The sequence below is a fragment of the Heliangelus exortis genome, chromosome 10 (genome assembly GCF_036169615.1).
Source record: "Heliangelus exortis chromosome 10, bHelExo1.hap1, whole genome shotgun sequence".
Lineage (NCBI taxonomy): Eukaryota > Metazoa > Chordata > Aves > Apodiformes > Trochilidae > Heliangelus > Heliangelus exortis.
In genome coordinates, this window is record NC_092431.1 from 13,334,493 (window position 1) to 13,355,037 (window position 20,545).

A 20,545-nucleotide genomic window follows, 5' to 3' on the forward strand; every position below is an offset into this window, starting at 1 on the left:
TCTTCCTGCCCCGATTCCAGGTGTGGACAGATTGTCAGCTGATGGAAGCATGGTAATTTAGGTGGCTCCCCAGAGATTAAGCAGAACATGCCAGTGCTAATCTTATGTTAGCTAAGTATTTAGCTCTTTTTCTCATAAGATTTTCCAATAATGGCTAATAACATTGCCTTGAAATTGTTAATCCACAAATAAGTGCCAGGCTGTGAAGAACTGTGCAGTAACTTGAGGCTGAAATTTGTAGAGGTTTGAAGGCTATTATTGGAAAATATGTATGTGATTCTAAGTTTCTGTGTGCAAATAGGCTTCTTGGGACTTTTTTTTGGGGGGAAGAGATGTTTTGATGTTGAAAGATTGTACACTTCATATAAGGGCTGTTACATATTTGCAAAATGTTTCATTAGATCAAAATTTTCATTTTTTCAGGTGATGACAAAACACTTTGGCTGAGAAAAGATCCCTAGTAGCTTTCAGAGTGTTATCAGGAAGCTTGAACCTGTCTCTGAGCCTTCCTTACTGGCAAGGAAGTTTGTAAGCATTCCCACTGTGTCAGGTAGCCTAATTTTTGGAAACTCTTCAAGTGATGGATTATCATTCTCTCCCCAGAAGAAGATGCTGGGCCAACATGTTGAAGTATGGGGGTGAGCCAAGGAGTTGCTGTGCTAGAAAACTGCAACCTAGAAATTCTGGTTGTGACTCATGAGATGATTTCATTTGGAAACAGACATTATTCTGTCCTGTTTCAACCTCTGTTGTACACAGGAGGATGGACTTAGACACCAGTGTGTTTGACATTTAGATGACCTGTTAGTTAAGTGTATGGCTGTGTCAGTTCTGGCTCAATAAGAGAAGAACCACCAGTATTACCCCAGAGGTCCCCAGCCTTGGTCTTTGCCTTGGCTTCCAGTTATGTTTCAGTGATGTGCTTGTAGCCTGTGTGCTGGATACAGAAGTGTGGGGCACATCCTCACAGCCATGTCAGTGGAGAGACACCTTCTCATTTCAGTGAACTTTGGGATAAACCCTGATTTAATTAGTTCAGACCACATGTCCCCCAAATTGCCTGATCCATGCTTGTCCATTAGAGAGCAGTGAATGGGGCAGCTTCCATCAGTATGTGCTTGAGAAGCACTGATGTATTTCTTGAGTGGAGCATCAGTGAGTTCCATTTCTGTTGTCTGCTCTACTGTGCAAATTATTGATGTGCCTCACTGGAAATGCCTGGTTTCATTTTAGGCTTCAGCTCTTTAATTGCAGCCTGTGCTGAGTGAAACTGTGCATTACCCAGCAGAAGGGTGGGAGAACTGAGGGATTCTTCTTAAGAGTATTTTTGGGCAAAATGAGTGCTCACTAGTGAATGTTGGGCTTCAGTAAGTCTCACCTGCAGTGAGAAGGAGTATGGATGTTGGAAGGAAAAAAACCTGACACGTAGAGGAAAGGACATATGCAGAAAATGATGAAGAAGAATTAAACACAGAAGAAAGAAGCCAAATGAATACAGGGAGGTGGAAAAATGTGATTTACCTGTGTGGATCTGGCAGCTGCTGACTGGGCACTTGAAATAGAGGAGAGGAAAAGCTCACAGAAGTTTGTGTTCTATTTATGAATGTGCCTGTCTGGCACTGTATTCCCTGGCAGAAAAGATCTGTGGGTATGAGTGACTGTGAGGGAGAGGAAGGCAGATTGAAAAGACATTTGTCTTTATTGGAGGTGTCTGCCCATCTGCGTGTCCTTCACAGCCACCAGCTTTCTGATCTCTGCCCACAAGAGAGTGGTGTTGAGCCATCCACTTTCACACCAGGCTTGAGGGTTCAATTTGCTGTATTTTTTTGTAAAATGTAAAGTACATTTTAACCTCCATGGTAGTTCTCATTCACAAATGAAGCTTGACTTTTCCATCAAGTATGCTTCTACCCTGAAGTGACAAAATGTAAGGGAATTGGAATTCGCTTAAACCCTCACTTAGATTTTAGGGTAGATAAAGAAACTGTGCATGCACACTGGCTGTTGTATCCATCATATCCTATCTATCCTACGTAGCTTGTATGTCCTTGCTTTTTTTTTCCAAGCACATCTCTGATTGCATGTTAGTTATGAATTAACAGGTGTCCAGGAAATGAAGGGAAGTCTCAGGGTAACTTCCTTACCAAATGGTGCACCTGAAGCCTTTAGTGAGCTTGTGAAATGGCCTTCATTTAGGATCCTATAGAAATAGTTCAGATTCTCAAAAGGCCACAGCCTGTACCAGCTCACATTGGAAATGCTGTGAAGTACCACTTGTCCTTTCCCAGTGGAAACAGCTACTTGGGTTGGTGTGGACCACTGAGGCATTTCATGGGGAGCTCAGGTTTTTTTGAGGGTTAGCTGGGGTGGAAAACTGATTGGAGGCCGTGCTGGGGGAGGAGGGCAGCTGGTGCCTCTGCCCAGCTCTGCTCAACCTCGGGTCAATGGTGCTGCCCCCAGTGCATACTGAGAGGGGCTTTCTGTGTCTTGTTCCTGAGGAGACAGGAGATGTGGACATGTGGGAGCATGGCCAGTTGTGGCTCTTTAGCTATGGTATGATGGATATTCTGATAGGGAAGTTTGCTCAAGCATTTTTGCATGCATGGCTCTGTAAATTAATTATCTATTGAAAATAAAACACTGATAATTGTTGTGTTTATGTAATATGGATGTGTTTCTATATATGCATATATATTTCATCCTCTGGACTACATAATATGTTTAGATTCCTCCTTTCTTCTACTTTACCTCAGAAGAACGAAAACTTGACTGCCTTCTGAAGACTCCTGGTACTGAATTTGGACTGAAATTTTTATATCTGAAAAATTACATTTCAGCCCAGCTTTTTTGCGTCAAAAAGCGACGCTTCTCAATTAGAGATCATCAGTACCTGACTCCTTTCAAGATTAACATATACCTCTTAAGATGGAGCATAATAATAAACAGACATAAGCTGGTGGTGAATACTTTCAAACTGAGCTATCTCCTGAGATGTTTTGCAGTAAAAAAAAAAATCCATCAGAAAGTGTAGCATATCATGAAAAACATTTAAAAACAACAAAGAGACTAGGTTAAACGTTCATCTGTGTGTTGGTTTTGGCCTGTTACTTGGTCAGCTCTGCATCTAGAAACAGGTTCAAGAGCCTACAGACTACATGGTTTCACAGTTTCTGATGCAGTAGCCCCAGTGTTTCATTCAATATATCAGGAGCTCTGTCTACTTGCAATTTTAATTCCCTTATCCTATTTTGTGTCATTTTCCAATCTTTCAGTGATTTTATTATGTCAAAACCATATACTGCTCTTTTTTTTGCTTTTTTTTTTTTCCCTCCAAATATTGCCACTTTTAATTTCTTGTTCTGTCTTTATTAAATGCTGCACTGAATGTATTTTTGTGGATGATTTTCATGGTGCTCAAACAGAGAACTAATGCCAGCCAGGACTCTTATCACATCAATGTATGGACACAGGTTGCACGTAAAATGCGTGGGAACTGACTCCAAAATGGGCCAAAGCTCTGATGAGGCTGCTGCTAAATAAACTATTGTCTTTTGAGGTATGATGCAGTCTGTGTGCTAGAGACTCTCATCCTGTCTCCTGTGTGGTGTTGCGCTGGGTTGTGTCATGTTTGACCACATTGCCTACATAAGCTGAAATTAAATGTTTCAAAAAGAGGGAGAGAAAACATCTTTCCCAGCCGGGGAACATTTGACTCCCCTTGGGGTGGAGGTATTTTAAAGCTCAGGCTGAGGGAGGGATGGCTATTTTTGCCCTTCAGCCAGACAGACTCAGCTAATGCTCTGTATTGTTCAAAATGTTTTGCTGACCAAATTCTTAAAAAGAAGTAGGCAAGAACACTAAAAAAAGGCCTTAAGGCATCAAGAAGTAGGCATGGCTCTAAACTGAAAAGGTCTTATCTGTATCTGAGCCCTGCAGTACTTTGGGGCTTTGAAGCTGTGCTTCATCTGGCCACATTATTCAGGTGTGCATTTGCTTTAAAAATGAGACACAGGGGCTGAGGTCAGCACAGGTATTTTAAGGGCAATTCATCTGGAAGCACTCATGTTGCACAAGTCATGCAAGCTCCATGTGTGGCTCAGGAGCTGGTGGTTGTTTCACTTCATCCCTTCAGACACACAGAGACATTTGGGGAAGTGTAATGCAGCAGAAGTTCCACAGTGGAGAGTGTTTGTTCACACAGCATCAGGTGTTGTGGTGCCTCACCTGCCTTGCTGCTGGTGTTGCACTGAGCTGCCTTAAGACCACAAAAAAAACCATATCCACGTGTAATAGGGAAGTGGATGTAAAAAGGGTGTCGAGGGCCACAAAGGAATTTCTCAAAATGGTTTATTAAATTAAGTGCTGTGAACATTTTCTAAAACTGAAAAAAATTTCTTTGGAATTGGAACTCAAGTGTTCTGATCTGGATTCTAATTTTATGGGGAGAATGAAACCCTCAGGACAAGGGGTTTATAGCCTAATTCTGAAGTTCAGAGTGCACTAGTCTGAGTAGCATCAGTTCTCATTCGGAGGTTGAGTAGGTTTGAATTATTTTTTAATATTAGTCTTTAGTGGGCGTTTTAAATACACAGTGATGCAATAAAATATAAAATTATCCGAGAAGAAAGAATGATGAAGACTTTTAGCGTTTCGAGAGGATTAATTGACTGTGCATTTGAAAACTTGAATACAAGGATCTGATCTGTAACTGATAAGAAGCAGAGGGTGTAGAACTATGCTACGTGATCCCTTACAATGCAATGAACTCATTTGATCTTTGCATCATTAATATTGCCTGATGGAAGGCCTCGTCACTCAGTGCCAGATGGTTGTGGTGCTGAGGTTCCTGTATGTTGCATGAGAAGATTCTGTAGCAGTTAACATCTACAGAGGTCACTGCCCATGCAACCCAAACCATTCTGTGATCTTTGATGATAACAAGCAGCAAAGCCTTAGTAAGGATGCATGTTTGTTGTTGCTTCAAGAACATCATGGCCTTAGCCTGGAGTATCATCTCCTACGGTGGTCCTGGTTCTGCTCCTATTACTCTAGATAGCCTGCCAGTGGTTTATTTCAGCTCTAATGCTGCTCTCTCTTGCTCAGGAATTGGCAAAACCCAAGTGTGGATAGCTGAACAAGCCCTGTCTTACTCCTGGGGCCCTCTGACCCTGACTTCAGGGCAGCATCTCAGGGAGCTTCCCTTGCTGCTGGGAGGTCTGGGACAGCAGCTCTTGGGGCTGTTTTCACTTGGCTGAGGGCAGATAGGCTTTGCCATGAGCTGGGCAGCTGCTTGTAAGGGTTGTCAGGGTACAGGAGGGTTTTGGTGTCACCTTTGGCACTGTGCCCCTGGCTTCTGCTCAGTGGGACTGCTCCCCTCTGACTCCTCCTCATATTTTTCCCTTGCTGTGTGCACCCTCAACTTGGTGCAATTGCCTCTTCCTCAAATAGAAATAAATACTGAGGAGTGTGTGTTAGTTGTGACAGCGTGAAGGTCAGGCTCCTGTCAGATCTCCCAGCAGGATGTGTCGTGTCCTGCCTCTCACAAAACAAAAAAGTGTCTGTGGGTGGGTGGGTGTAATGTCTGTTGTTCAGGGAGCAGTGGGTTTAAAAATACCACTTGTGAGTAGAAGCAGCTTTAGAAGGCATGTGTGCTCAACACACTTTAGTTCTCTGCTGGGAAAGGTATTGGAAGAGATGCTAATTGCAAAATGAACTAGAGAACAAAAAATGAAACAAAGAAAAAAATGAACAAAGAGAACAGAACAGTGCAGTGAAATCCACCAACCACTTTAACACTGATGCTGCCTGGGCCCACCAGATATTTATCTCCTCTCAGTCTCCATGCCTCTTTGGTACAGCTCAGGTCACTGGGTTTGTACTGGGGAGGGGGGATCAAATTATAGAATCACAGAATCTTTCAGGCTGGAAAAGACCCTTGGGACCATTGAGTCCAGCTATCATCCCTACTCTACAATGTTCTCCCCTAAACCATATCCCCCAACACCACATCTAAATGACCCTTAAACACATCTAGGATGGTGGCTCAAAGGGGCAATGAGGTGGGGTAAACTGGGACAGGGATGAGCAGGCACCTTGCTTTTTGCAGGATGATGGGGATCTTTCAGTGAGAAGTGAGGAGAGAAACAAGCTCTTGCCATGAGATGCCCATCATCTCTAACTCCCCCAGAACCAGAAATACACAAGACATTTACATGGGCTCGTTTCCCCTTTAGGCAAAGGTCTTGGGTTATTGAAGTCTAGATGTAGTTGAGCTGGTTTAAGATGTGTCAGTTTCTTGGATTTTTACGCAAAGCCATCTCACTTTTTTGTATGGGTTCCAAATTATAGCAACCTTCCAGTATCTGAAGGGGGCTACAGGAATGCTGGGGTTTTTGATACGGGTGTGTAGTGAGGATAAGGGGAAATGGTTGTAAAGTTGAAGAGGGAGATTTAGATTGGACGTTAGGAAGAAATCATTTAATTTGAGACCCTGGCCCAGGTTGCCCAGGGAAGTTGTGGCTGTCCCATCCCTGGGAATGTTGAAGGCCATGGGGCTTTGAGCAACCTGGGCTGGTGGGAGGTGTCCCTGCCCATGCAGGTTGGAATGGGATGATTCTTAAGGTCCCTTCCAACCCAAACCATTCTGTGATTCTATGATTATTTTTTGAGTGAAGGCTTTGTGCACAGCTCCAGGGGGATGTGTTTACTCTGGCCATTCAAGATGAGTCTCACACAGTAAAACTTTCCTTTCTATTTATTTCATTTTCTTGTTACTTACTTTTATTTAAAGAGCTGTGTTCAATCTTTTCCTTGCCACTCCTTGATAAATAATACAGTTCTGTTATAAAAACGTTTGCATTGCCTATTGCCTAAATGAAGTAAAGATATAGAGTATTGTTTTGATAGGCCTCTTTTTAATGTTTTGGTATGCTTTATTAAAAAGGTTTTAGACATCTATCTTTTAATCAAAGACTGGCATTAATTTCCAAGTAGCCTTCTCTAGTTCTGTAGCAATGCCTTCCTGTCAGAAGGTGTTATACTCATTTCAGTGCTGAAATCCAAAAATAGGTGTGGCGAGAGGAGACAAATTATAGTTTCCCTGTGTGATGAGGTGATGGTAAGGAGAAGGATGCTGCACCTTCTCCTTGCATGGCCATGGGTGCCTTGTCTCCCTGCACTCAAGGGGAAGCAGGACCCAAACCTGGAGCAAAAAGAGCACCTTGCAGAGGCACCACCTTGTGGGAAGCTGTGAATATTTCCTGCTTTCCTCCAGGTCCTGAAGCCCACAGCCAGGAAAAAAACAGCTTGTTAGCAGCACCACACCTTGCAGAGTAAGATCTTCAATGCTGTCACATCAGAATCTCATGTTACAGAAAAGAAAGAATAATAATCTAGAATATTTCTACATGTCAAGTCCTCAATAATATGCATTTACTGGTTTCTTTGTTACCCCTAAAGCCAGAAGCTCCAGGCCTGAGGATCACAGAAATCACAGAAAGTGAAGGCTTGGAAGGGACCTCAAAAGATCACTGAGTCCAACCCCCCTGCCAGAGCAGGGTCACCTGCAGCAAGTGACACAGGAATGTGTCCGGGAGGGTTTTGAATGTCTCCAGAGAAGGAGACTTCACAACCTCCCTGAGCACTCTGTGCCAGGGCTCTGTCACCCTTGTAGTGAAAAAGTTTTTCCTTATATTTGTGTGGAACCTCCTATGTTCCCGCTTGTACCCAGTGCCCCTTGTCCTGTCACCGGACATCACTGAGCAGAGCCTGGCTCCATCATCCTGGCATTCACCCTTTACATATTTATAGACATTAATGAGGTCACCCCTCATTCTCCTCCAAGCTGCAGAGTCCCAGCTCTCTCATTCTTTCTTCATCAGGGAGATTTTCCACTCCCTTCATCATCTTTGTGGCTCTGTGATGGACTCTCTCAAGCAGTTCCCTGAGCTGTACACAGATGAGTGTTTTGCAGTGCCCAACATGTGCCCATCACTTGGTCCCCAATCCTGTTCCATACCTGCAGCTCCATCATGGCAGCATTTCCATCACTTCATTGGAATCATGGCTGTAAGCACCTGGACACCCAGGGAAATGGCTATCATGACTACCAATCCTAGGACACACTTGCTCCAGGTAGGTCAGGAAAACCTCAGCCATAAAAAAGAAAAACAAGAAGAAAACCCCAACCAATTAAAAAACAGGGCTGGTTTTGCTGATGGATAGACATTGGGAAGTGTTTTTTCTTTAAGAGTTCAGAAAATTGAGTGGTTTTTGGTGAGGCCTATTCAGGAGCACTGTTGCTTTGATGCTCAACTGGCTGTCACTAGCTTTATTTTGGGTTTGGTCTTCATTAAAAGGAAAACAAAACTGGGAAGAGAGTCAAACCAAAGCCTCATACAAAGAGATCATGTGTGTGGGCATGGGCAAGATTTGACTGTGGGCTGGGCAGTAAAGTGCTTCAGCCCACAATGCTGAGAGGAATACAGGTGAGATGGATCAGTTTTTGTGGTTCTGGCCCAATTCCTTCAGCCAGGCATGTCTAGACCCTGCCAAAAGCAGAGGATACCCCAGCACGTAAGCTGGGATGATGCTTCCAGGAACCTTCCCACCTTGCTGGGTGGATGGACAGAAGTCTTTTCATGGCTCTGCATTCCTTTTTGGGCTGCTTCAGTAGAGGTGCTGATGAAGGCAGAGGTGGTGACCCCATTTCCTTAGAGAAAGCCACAAAGTGTACCATGTAATTACATCTGGGCATAGCAGGGCTGCCTCTGCAGCACGGACACCTACACTCAGCATACCTCGACTTGAGAAGATGGGCACTGCCAGAGCTTGCAGACATTTCAAGAAGCACAAACACTTGGAACCCTCAGGAAAGTTTTCTTCAATGACTTGAGCCATGAAGTTACTGAAAAGAAAAAAAAAAAAATTTCAGGGAAGTGTTGGTTCAGCTGTGGGACTGGTTAGGCTGGGAACAAGCAGTGATTCTTGACTCTGTTTCCCCAGCCAACACCTCAACTTCATTTGTTTGCATCCATCTTCCACATCTTTTTGTTTATGACTGATAACCAGTGAAAAAGTATGAATTCTGTGCATGATGGTAATTGCTTATCCAGTCTTCCTTTCTTTTTTTATCTTTTTAAGATTTCTGCTTGTATTATCTCCTGTGCAATTATATTCTATGCATCAGCATGCAGATAAAAATCATTGTGTGCCAAGAGGGGTTTCCAGCTGGAATAGTGAAAATAGCCCTAATCCAAAGTCTGTGATTAGGAATGCAGTCACTTGAACATAACTCCTTTGAGATGTACCATTGAATGGAAGATTAACAGAGTATGAATATACTTGTCCAGATGAATGAGTCTGTTGTGCAATACTTCATCCTGTCATTTACAGTATGCTCACTGAAGTTGATTGGTGCAGAACTGCAAAGAACCACTTGAGGGGAAAGAAGAAGTTTTATTCATGAATAGATCAAAAAAAGAAGAGTATTAAAGTCCTTGTGTTGTTGAGAGTGAACAGCTGATCCATCCCTACTACAGTTATCTGAACTGGGTAAATGGATTCCTGGGTTGAATAAATCTACATCTTCTACATCTAGGTCTTAAATGCAGTAAGATTCATCTCCTGTTGTAGTCCATGTGAATGTGGAGCAGAAATACATATTCCTCTCTGAAGATCAGGGGTGGCTGCTCTGATGTGATGTTTCTGTGCACAGCCTCCCTGGGAAATGCACACCAGCACTTTGGCTTGCTGGCTGAGCACTCACATGGGTTTGTCACCAGCTCTCTTTTTCCTCTCTACCTTCCAGAGCCCAAACGCATGGGATTTCTCCAAGCAGTTTTTTTAAAAACTTGAAATTAGACCTCTTAAAATACAAGGCTGCAATCCTACTTACTGCTTTCTGCATACTACCCATGATCCTGAACTCCTCCCATGATCACGAGAGCCAAGACTTCCCCCGGCTTGATGGCTTTGTGTGTCCATACTAGGGACCATACCAGTACACCTCTCCTTGTTGGCTTCTCTACCACATGAGTCAAAAAGGAGGTCCAGAAACCTCCTGGACTGTGCATGCCTGGCTGTGTGGCCTCCCTAGCAGGTATCAGGGTGATTGAATTATGTAGACCAATTTCTTCTGAGTGTGTATTACACACACTTTTATACAATATGAAACATCATGAAAGATGTGGCTACAGGACTCATGTTGTAGTTAATAGATCACCAAGTGAAGAGGATTTGTCAAAACCCTCTATTCCCCTGCCTTCATCATCTTTTTCTGGAAGGTCTGACTCCTGTGTCTGCTGTGGGGTGAGCAGTTGGGCTGAGTGTGAAGTGGGTGCTGTTCTGAGGGAGCTCAGCTCAAGGGGAAGCTTGTCCAGTGCATGATGTGGTCCTACAGCTGGCCTTGGCCTGGGGTTTAATTACTTTGTAAGCACAGGGGGAAATTTGCATAGAAAGAATAATATGCAGATGATTGTTGGAAAGCACTTCTGCTGTCCCAGAGATTTACTGTGTTCTTGCTTTTATTTTCTATGGTTGTGTTGGCTGAGACTTCTCTGGTTTTGGGATTTTGGGGTCATTTGGGTTTTGGTAATTTTATTTTGTTTGTTTGTTATGGGGTTTTTTTTGGTCTTTTTTAAAAAGTTCTTAACATTTCAAAGAGTACAAAGCAGGTAAGTAGGACTAAGGGAAAGCATGTTGCCAGCATTAGGGGGGAGCCTCTCAGCTTAAGCATTTCAGGGATTCAGCTCATTGCAAACTGGACAAACTTGGAGGTACAATTTATCACCCCAAGGCAGGCCAAGGGTCTGGTAACCCTCTCTCCGATGGGGCCTGGTGAGGGACACACCTGCATGGAGCATGCTGACCTTGTAATGGCAGATGATGCTTTGGCCATGGGGCAAGCTTCCCATTCACAGGGAGAGTGAGATGGGGAACAACTTTCCCTGTTGCTCTCTGATGCAGTTGTGGTCTCTGGATACCCAGACAACTGGATGAAGGCTGGGCTGCCCTAGCTCACAGCTGCTCAGCATCTTCACAGGATGAAGCTCATCCTGGAAAAAATGCTGCAACCTGGCTTCTGTCCTTTGGAGGGCTGAGCCAAATTGCTGTTGGTCTCTTGCTCAGGGCTGTGTTGATGGTGTCTATCCAGCCTTTCCAGGCTCCAAGGAGACTGTGGTAATGCTTCCTGTTCAGCTACACCAAGCAGTGATAAATTTAGATCAAGTGAGCCATAATGACAGGACAGGAACCAGCGGAGTGCTGACCGCCCTCTACGAGGTGTTTAGCTCTCCAGACAGATGCCTTCATCCCTTGAGCTGCCAACCCTGTCCTGACCTCTCTGCCCACTCTAGGTGACCTGTGCCTCCCATTCACCCCTTCGCACTCATGCAATCCCTGTCTCATACAATGATTTCAATCATTTTCTTCTGATGTTTTTTTTTCTTCCCCTATGACAAGAAATCAGGGTGCTGTGAAACGTTTATAGACACTTGACAGGCACACATAGAGCAGCTGGACGTATATCATATACCAGTTGTGGTCCCTGCTGTACAAAAAGCATGTGGACAGGCTTGAGAAGGTCCAGAGAAGAGCCACAAGGATGACCAGAGGACTGGAGCACCTGCTGTATGAGGAGAGGCTGAGAAAACTGGGTTTGTTCAGCCTTGAGAAGAGAAGGCTTAGGGGAGACCTTATTATGATGTTTCAGTGCTTAAAGGTGGCTACAAAGATGGAGACTCCCTTTTTACAAGGAGTCCCGTGGACAAGACAAGGGACAATGGGCACGAGTTGCTCCTGGGGAGATTCCAATTGGACGCAAGAAGTAAATTTTTCCCCCTGAGGACAGTCAGACATTGGAATGGTCTCCCAGGGGAAGTGGTGGGTTCCCACACTTTGGAAAGTTTTAAGCCTCAGCTCGACAGGGTGCTGAGACATCTCATAAAACCAATATTAGAAGGGTTGGACAAGATGATCCTGGAGGTCCCTTCCAACCTGACATTCTGTGATTCTATGATATCAAACCTCCACCATAGAGCTGCTCAGTCCAAGCTGGCAGCTGATGTGAGGGCAGAGCCAGCCCCAGCTCATTGCTGTGTTTTACTTCCCGAGAACACTGACACTGTGCTGCTTTGCCAGTGGCTGGCACAGCTCTCTGCAGTTCCCATTGGAGAAGCCTGGGGAGGGCTTTTCACATGAGGCTTTGTTAGCATTCCATTTCTAGCTTGTGACTGACAAATACTTCTTGCTTCCAGCTCCCAAGGGCCTGACTTCTATGCAGGGAATGGTTGTAGAAGGTATTGTACTCTGAATGAAATTTTAGGAGCCGTAATTACCCATTTCTGTCACCTGTGATTGTTGCTGTCAGTGCCCAGCTATCAACAGCCAAATGCCAGCCCTGTCAGTACTCATCCCTGATGTGGGGAAGAGCTGGGGGGTTTGTCCCTGCACTTATTTGGACCGAGGGCAGTCAGCTGCAGCAGTGCCTGTGTGCAGGACAAATCTTAGAACTGACAGTGGCCAGATGGAAACTAGGCACCTGCTCCACAGCTGATGAAGTCATGGCCTCAAATTAGTGAATTAAGTCAAGCTGGCTGATGAACAGGGTGCTGTGGGACCTGGGAATCTGGTCATGCACACCTGGATGGCACGAGGTACCTGCCCAGTTGCCACTTGCAGCTGTGATGGGCAATACCAATTATTGCTCCATGCATTTTGCTCTGACAATGAATAGAAGCACAGCTTGCAAAGTATCACAGGACAGGTACAACATCTGTGAGCCTTCATCCAAACAGACCTGCAGGGCAATGTCCTGGCTTTGCAGCTCCTGTGCCCAGAAGAGGCTGGAGATGGTGGTGAGGAGGGACAGGGTCTGCAGAGGGACCAGCCTTGTCGTGTCCCCAAAAATGTAGGTGCAAGGGGCTGGGCAGCCTCCATTTCTATTTCTCAGCTGTTGAAAGTATTTGGGAAGGGGATTCTGTATGTGGTAACTGTGCCTGGAAATCAGCAGCTGGCAGCAGGAATGTGTGTTGCTTAGAGGAGGGGGGTATAAAAATGCCAGAAGTGGAAGTGAAAGGAGTGTGTGGCTTTCCTTGCATGTGTGTTGGGAAAGAGGATGGTTCATCTTGTTGGTAGTTTGGGGTTTTGTTTCATTTTGTTTTGTTTTGTTTTGAAAGGCTTATTGTAATTTTACAGTGTGCAAGCTGAGTTTTCCTTGTCTTGTGAAACAAGGGCAGAACTGCTTGGGCAGCCTGGGTGATGCTGTGGCCTGCTGTCTGGAAGGAATCTGGGGAACAGACCTTTTGACCCAGGGCTGTTGGATGTCTCGGGGACTCGGGGATTTGGTTGGGGTGCTGGCAGAGAGCGTTGTGTGTGCTGGTGCCACAGGTGTTTCAAGGCCACCAGAGGGAAGGGAAGTACCTTGAGAAGAGTGGCTGGCAGGGCAGTGAGTGACCTGTGCTATAAGAAAGCCAGGTACACAGAGCTGGGTGTCTGCCCCCTCCTCACACAGCAGCACTTGGATGTGAAGCAGCACCATCTCTTTGGGGGCTGAGTTAAATGCAGGTTTGATGTTAAAAAAAACAACAGCAACAAAACACGGTAATTGTTGGAGGTGCCTAAAAAAGGATAGCAACATGAACTCATATCTGGTGGGTACAGGGGTATAATTTTGTTGCAGGTCGGGAAGAAAATACATCCTACAGTATCTGTGGCTGGGGTTGGGTACGGAAGAAGAGGAAAAACATCTGGTGAAGGTGTGCTGAGTGGCTTGATGGTGCCTGTCTGGAGGCTGAGGGGCTGCGGGGAGGGCTGCGGGGCCAGCGAGGCACTGGGGTGTCCCTAGGTGGGGGGCATGAGGAAAGACAAAAAAGCCACTTGTCACACGTGGCACCTGCATGGTCCTTGTACAGCCCTGACATGTACAATTCCCCATCTGGTAATGATGGTGGGGAAAGGCAGGAGGTTTTGTAGTATGATGGTAAAGCAGACATCCACAACAAGCAGCCTGACATGTCTGGTTTCACAAGATGCTCTGTTGAGTTGTAATGGTATCACAGTATGGGGGATGCTTTCTGGATGCTCTTGTCTGCACATGATACTTCCTGGACAAATGCAGATAATCTGGAATTTGAAGATCCCTGTCTACATCCTGAGTATGGTCAAGCTTCCTTAAGTCATTTGTTTCGCAGCACCAGCATCTCCTGTGAATCCCAGTAAACCTGTGGCCCTTACCATGTCCCCTGGACCATAACCCCACCTCTGGAAATTTATGTCCCTGAACCAAGGGGCCACTCTGGGTGGCTGTGGTTTGTCTGGGCTTGATAACCAGGCAGGGCAGGCCAGGAGCAGTTTGCTGCTGAAGGCAAACAGTGGCTCCCTGGAGCAGGGTTCTGGTGTCTGAGCGCCCCTTTCTTCTACCCAGGGCAGCAGAAACACCTCCTTCCACCCAGGAGGGATGTCCAAGTGCTCCTCACAGGGCATCAATGCCACCATTAACACTTCCCCCCCCCACAATAAAACACCCACAGGCACCCTCTTCCTGGCCCTAAGGCACCATGGCTGTGCCCATCATTCATGTCTTGGCTGTGGGGAGAACCCAGCTTGCAGAGCAGACACGTTGCCTGCTTCAGAGCAGCCTAATTGTGCTTGTGGCATGTTTTTAAGAATTAGATTTTGGAATGGTTTGGGTTGGAAGGGACCAAGATCCAACCCCCACCACCCACTAGACCAGGTTGCACAAGACCTCATCCAGCCTGACCTTAAACATTTCCAGGGATGAGGCATCAACAATCTCCCAGGGCAACCTCTTCCAGTGTCTTACTACTTTTAGTAGCAGAGAGGGGGTGTTGTGGGCGGGGGGGATTTAGCAGCAGCCAAATATGGGCAAGGAAGTTGCCTTCCTTCCTTCCTCCCAGGCCAGGGCAGAGGGAAAGTCCTGGTGTGGGACTGGGGTGTGCTGTGACCTCTTCTAAGTAGAGAGGTTGCAGTGTGCCAAGGGATGTGCATGTGGAGGTTTGGAAATCCCTTCTTGTGTTATCTGGGAATGAGGAAGGGCTTTAGTATCTCCTTTCTCCCTTGCATGACTGCATGTATGGGCATGAAACCAGGCATGTCCTTTCTATCTAGCATGGTGTCTTGTGCTCCTGCCCCAAGGAGAAGGCTGGGTACTAGCAGGTGAATGTCCTGACACGGGTTTCAGCACCCTGGCCCATGGCACAGAGCAGAAGCCAAGTGCATGTGTTTGGAGGATGCCGTCCCTCTGATAGGGTCCAGTGCTCGGCGTGGGCAACGCTGTAATTGCGTGTGTGTGTGTGTGTGTCACAGTGGGAAGTGTGTGAATGGAATAAGTTTAGTAGTCAAAACACGGGGCCAGTGCAGTCAGTCATTAACTGCCAGCCCATCTTGTCATCCCACAACCACAAGGAGCTTTTTTAGGGCCAGCGTCCCAGTGGAGGCCGGAGAGAGCGTGGGAGAGCAGTTCCCGGTGACACCTCCACACACAGCACTGCGTGATGGTGCCATTGGCTGGCCCTGGCCTGGGCTGGCACTGGCCACCAGTTAAATGCCTGCACGGCCAGGCTGGGACATGCAGACCTGGGTATCTCAACACAGCCTGCCAGCCCAGCCCACCCCAAGCACTGGAGGAGGCATCAGGTTCTACAGCACCTCAAGGTAAAGGCTTTGGTTCCTTTGAGTTGCTCTGGCATCATCTCGAGGGAAAATGGCAACACCTGGGGTTGTGGGGTTCCTTGCAAGTTTTGATGGAAAGCAGGGGAGACTTGTGAGCTGGGATGTGGGTTTTTCTTTGTAGTGGAAGAAACGGAGAGCATGGCTTTGCTCCAAAGTGGTTTGGGTGCAGGAATCTCAAGGTGCTGCCCATCTGTGGTGCTGGCTCCTTGTCATGGCCAGCAAGCTCAGCTGGGTGGCGGGTGACATTGCTGTTGGAACAGAGAATCTGGAAGAGCTTTCTTGCTCTTTATTAATAATTAGACATAAAAATCTGCAAGAATGTGGCCAAATATTTCAAACCCCCAACTAAAGGGAAGTTCCTGCATATGAGATGTCAGGAGGTGGCACTTGGCAAACCCTTGGCTTGTCTGATGACATGCCAGCATGAGCATCCTGTGCTGGGATGTCAAGGCTGTATCAGGTGGAAGGGCTTTGTGGATCCCAGTTGCAGGTGGAGACATGTGCAAACACTTTGCTCCCTGTTGCAGACACAGGGATCACCACCACCATGAGGACTGCATTCCTGGTGCTGCTCCTCTGGGCTGTAACCTGTGCTCACCCTGTAAGTACCCACTGGACAGGTACTTGAACCCCAAACCCTGGTAGTTTCACTCAGCCAAGGTGATCACTGATCAGATGTCTCCTGAATGTGTTTAGGTGCCCAGCCACAAGCCTGCCCGCCCTCGCCGCAGCACCCAGCAGGAGGTAAGCCAGGGGCCCCTGGGTGGCAAGGCTGTGATGGGCACTCTTGGGGACCAGTCACCTGGGGAAAGAGATGCTGCTTTTGCAGGTCTTTGGGTTTTACCTGTCTATTCAGTCTTTTCAAGCTGGCCTGGCTTCACCTCATTTCACCTTTTCTCCCTGTGTGTGTTACCAAACAACTGAAGGGCTGAGGTGTGAGCAAAGAAAAAAGCTTGAGCACACGCATGGCTCAAGAGCATCATCCTGCAGAGTTATCAGTAGATGTACAGTGGTGTTTAATAAACCAGAGCACCTGTGATGTTTTGCCTCCAGGACACAGCAGCTGAAGATTACATCAACAAGCTGGGAAACCTCCTGGGTGGTGGAGATGTGGAGAGGGCGGACAATGCCCTTGCTGGGGACCCAGCGGGTGGGAACACCGTGGGTGAGGAGCTGGGAGAGCGTGGTGGCCGAGACAAGGGAGACAGGGCTGGGGAGGCTCAGCTCCTGAACCAAGTGGACCACAAGGATACAAGTGCTTGGCATGAGAATGGCCTTGGTTTCCTGGTGAGTGAGTGGGGAGCAGTGTTTTGCTCTTCCAGAAAAGTGCAATTAGCCCCAAACCTGGTGTCAGTCAGAGTAGCATTTGGGCTGCATGGCAAGCAGGAACAAATAATGCCTGTGAGTTGTAATCCTTTGCATTTGTCTCCATTTGTCACTTCTACAGGAGGAAGATGCACGTGATGCTGATGATGGTGACAACAGAGAGTACCATGGCACTGGAGTCCATGGGCTTCCCTCCCATGCCAATGGGCTCCTGGATGAGGAGGACGACAGTGGCGATGACACCTTTGATGAGAACAGGGGAGAGGAGGGGGGCAAAGGTCCTACTTATGTGGCTGGTGTTGATGGGGCAGGTGAACATGGCCATGATGCTGGGGCTGGTGGAGGGCACGGTGACAGCAGCAGCAGTAGCAGCAGTGAGAGCATTGGGGCAGACCACCAGCAGTACAGGAACTACCTCAGCAGCCCCTATGAGCGGACCTACAGATGGGGAGGGGGCAGCAGCAGCAGCCAGGAGGACGAGGAGAGCTATGACTTCAAGGATGAAGCCATGCAGGGTGATGACCCCTCTGTCTTTGATGGTCTGGGCAGCAGCTACAAGGGGCACCATGTGGGCACCCACACCCCAGAGAACAGCCGAGAGAGCATCCAGGGGACTGCCTCCCACAGCTGGGAGCAGGACGACAGCAGCTCCCCAGAGGTGGAGGACACTGACTCAGGAGAAGACAGCCCATCCACGGAAGAAAACAGCCAGTCAGAAGAGCCTCTCACCAGCCAGCTGGAGGAAAAAAGTGCCAGCCATTCCGAGGAGGATGGGGATGGGGAGGACAGCCCCTCCAGGGAGAGCGAGGGCAGCAAGTCCAGGGAGGGCACCACCGATCAGTCAGATGAAGAACCAAGTGAGTCCCCAGAGAACATTTCCCAGGAGGTGGTGAGCACATCAAGCGAGCACATCAGGAGCAGGTCCTGGGAAGGGCAGGGGGACCAGGAGTCTGCTGAGGACAGGAGTGCACAATCCATGCCTGACAGTGAGTCTGGGATAGATGAGGATGGCAAGAGCAAGTCCCCAGAGGACACAGTAGAGGAATCAGAAGAGAAGGAGAATGACTCCAACCCTGATGGAGACGTGCCCAGCACATCAGAGGAGAGCCAGAGCGCATCCTCAGAGGATGATGGCAGCCAAGAGGACAGCACAGGTGAGGACAGCAGGTCCCCAGAGAGCAAAACCAGCGAGACGCAGGAGGATGATGAGGATGGGGAGAGCCATTCCCAGGAGGATACCACCCGTGAGTCCAGCAGCCGTGGGGATGACAGCTCCCTGCAGAGCCTGGAGAGTGGGATGCGTAAACGGCGGCCAGGAGCCTACCGCAACAAGCCAGCTGCTGACTATGATGACAATGACTGCCAGGACGGGTACTGACACGGGCCCCACAGTCCTGTTAGTGCTGGGGAGGCACGGGGGGAGGAGAGGGTTAATTTATTTGCTATACAACCTGGTTGACTTCTTTCTGAGAAGATGCTGTGGATAAAATGGAGGTGGGTTCGCCAGGGCTCCACCCGGGCACACATTACATGGGGTGTGAAGTGGGAGGTGATGTCAGACCCAGAGAAAATGCCAAGCCACAGTGAGAAAAGCCATTTCCTGTTCCAAAATGGGGAGCGCCAGAGAGCTGTGGGTGCCAGCAGGGTGATGCTGCCTGCTTGCCACCAGGGTACAGCAGTGGATCAGCACTGTAGGACCTGTGCCTGGGCATGCTGGGCACAAAGGTCCCTGCATGCACCCCTTGTATTTTACCTACATTGCCCTGAAAGGGTCTGCTCAGACTCCAGTGAGAGCTTTCCATTAGCTTTACATCCTGCACATCTGGAGGAAAAGCTACAGCTGGCATGCACATGCCATGCATGAGCTCAGTGATGCATGAAGTACCACTTCAGGATGTAATATTTTGTAAGAAGTGTACAGAAAATGTTATGTTATGTCATTTTTTTGCACTTGCGTTTCAAAGCTGAAATGTACCCTTGTCGATTTCTTTAGTCACCATTAAAGCCATTGAACTCCACAAAGTGGTGCCCTTTTTAGTGTTGCTGGTTTGCTCTCCCAGGAGAGCTGGATGCTGTGATCCGGGGTGAGGGGGGGGCAAAGGGCAGGATGCTTGCACGGGAGCCACGGCACACCAGGGTGAGGGAGAAAGGAGAGACTGAGGAGTGTTCCCACCCTGCTACTTGAAGACACCCCAGGGGTCACCCCTGCCTGTAGTGACACAGCAGTGGAGTGGAAAAGCTGGCTGATGACCCCAGTGAGCTGGGCTTTGCTGTATTATCAATCAAGTGCTGCAGTGGAAGCCAGGGTTGTTCTGCTCTCCCCAGGGTGCTGGAAAGGAGATACCCCAGGGGACAATAGGCTCTCCCAGGCCACTGGTTCTGGGTGCCCAGAGTGGCCCCTGGGGCAGCAGGGATGTAGGAGGAGGAGCAGGGGAAAAGGAGTTATTGTACCACAGCAGATGAGGGGTAAGGCTCTTCTACTAAGTGTACCTTTTATTTTTGTCCTCATATCAACAAGCAAGTAAACAACACATTATTTCTTTAAAGTCCCCTCTTGGCCCTTCTTACTGATTCACATGTCTACAACGAGCTGTACAGCATGGGTATCCATGGGTATCCATGGGTATCTTTGGGTACCTGTGCTGTTGGAGGAAGAAACTGTGGGCTGCTATGTAGCTGCACAGCTTTGCAGCATGGAGTTGTGGCTCTGCAAGTGACAGTCTCCAAGGGGTTAGGGGTGATGCCTTTCAGCTGCCTTTGGTCAGCAGCCTCATTGCTGGGCTCCACTTCAAAGAAATGAAACTATCTTTTACTACTATGAGCAAAAAGTACACTTAACGGGCAGACTCCTTCCATCCCTGCAAAAGCTGGGAGCTGAACAGCTCCTGGTTTTAGAGGAGGCTGTATTTTAATTTCCACACTGTGCAACCTTCTTTTTCTACTTTTTCTACTACCTTTTTTCCACTTCCTTTTTCTCCTCCTGCACAAGGAGTAGAAATGTACAGCTTTCCTGCACTGTTGTCCTGGGAATGAGCCTCTTTCCTGATCTTGCTTTCTACACCCCACTGGTCCCTCCCTTCACAGTGGACTTATGGGTTGGAAACTAAACTACACAAATTTAATGAAACAGTAATGATAAATAGGAAAAATTACTAAATATATACAAATATACAGGAATATTGATACCACGTTCCTTCCCCTTCTCCCCCAGTAACTCTCATGTCACCAGGGCAGCCCTGGGAAAGTCCAGGCTGGACTCCCGGAGTCAGCAGCAGTTGGGAGCTGGAGGCAGGAACACACGGATTCAGACTGGTATGGATCAGGACCACAGGCAGAGGAATGGATGGAATCCTCCCAGGATGCCAAAGCAAACAGGGACAGATGAAGAAGGGGAAGCAGGAAGGAAAAAAAGGGGTTTGACCCTCGTGATGCCTCAAATTTATACTGAGTATGATGTGTATGGGATGGAATACCCTGTCTGGTCAATTTTGGCCATCTATCTTGTCTGTTCCTCCCTAAGGGAGGGCTT

The 20,545-nt window shown here is 47.5% G+C and overlaps 1 protein-coding gene across 2 annotated transcripts; it reads left to right on the forward strand.

Annotated features, from left to right (window-relative positions):
• The first annotated feature begins 15,061 nt into the window (after nucleotides 1–15,061).
• LOC139800486 (dentin matrix acidic phosphoprotein 1-like) lies at nucleotides 15,062–19,038 on the forward strand. 2 transcript variants are annotated; one of them, XM_071753627.1, is made up of 5 exons: nucleotides 15,062–15,672; nucleotides 16,218–16,291; nucleotides 16,387–16,434; nucleotides 16,744–16,977; nucleotides 17,138–19,038. In XM_071753627.1, exons 1-5 carry the CDS (start codon nucleotides 15,513–15,515, stop codon nucleotides 18,392–18,394), a joined length of 1,773 nt encoding a protein of 590 aa, XP_071609728.1. In that variant the 5' UTR covers nucleotides 15,062–15,512; the 3' UTR covers nucleotides 18,395–19,038. The 2 variants fall into 2 exon arrangements, with proteins under 2 accessions (XP_071609728.1, XP_071609729.1); XM_071753628.1 differs by lacking the exon at nucleotides 16,744–16,977.
• The last annotated feature ends 1,507 nt before the right edge of the window (nucleotides 19,039–20,545 follow it).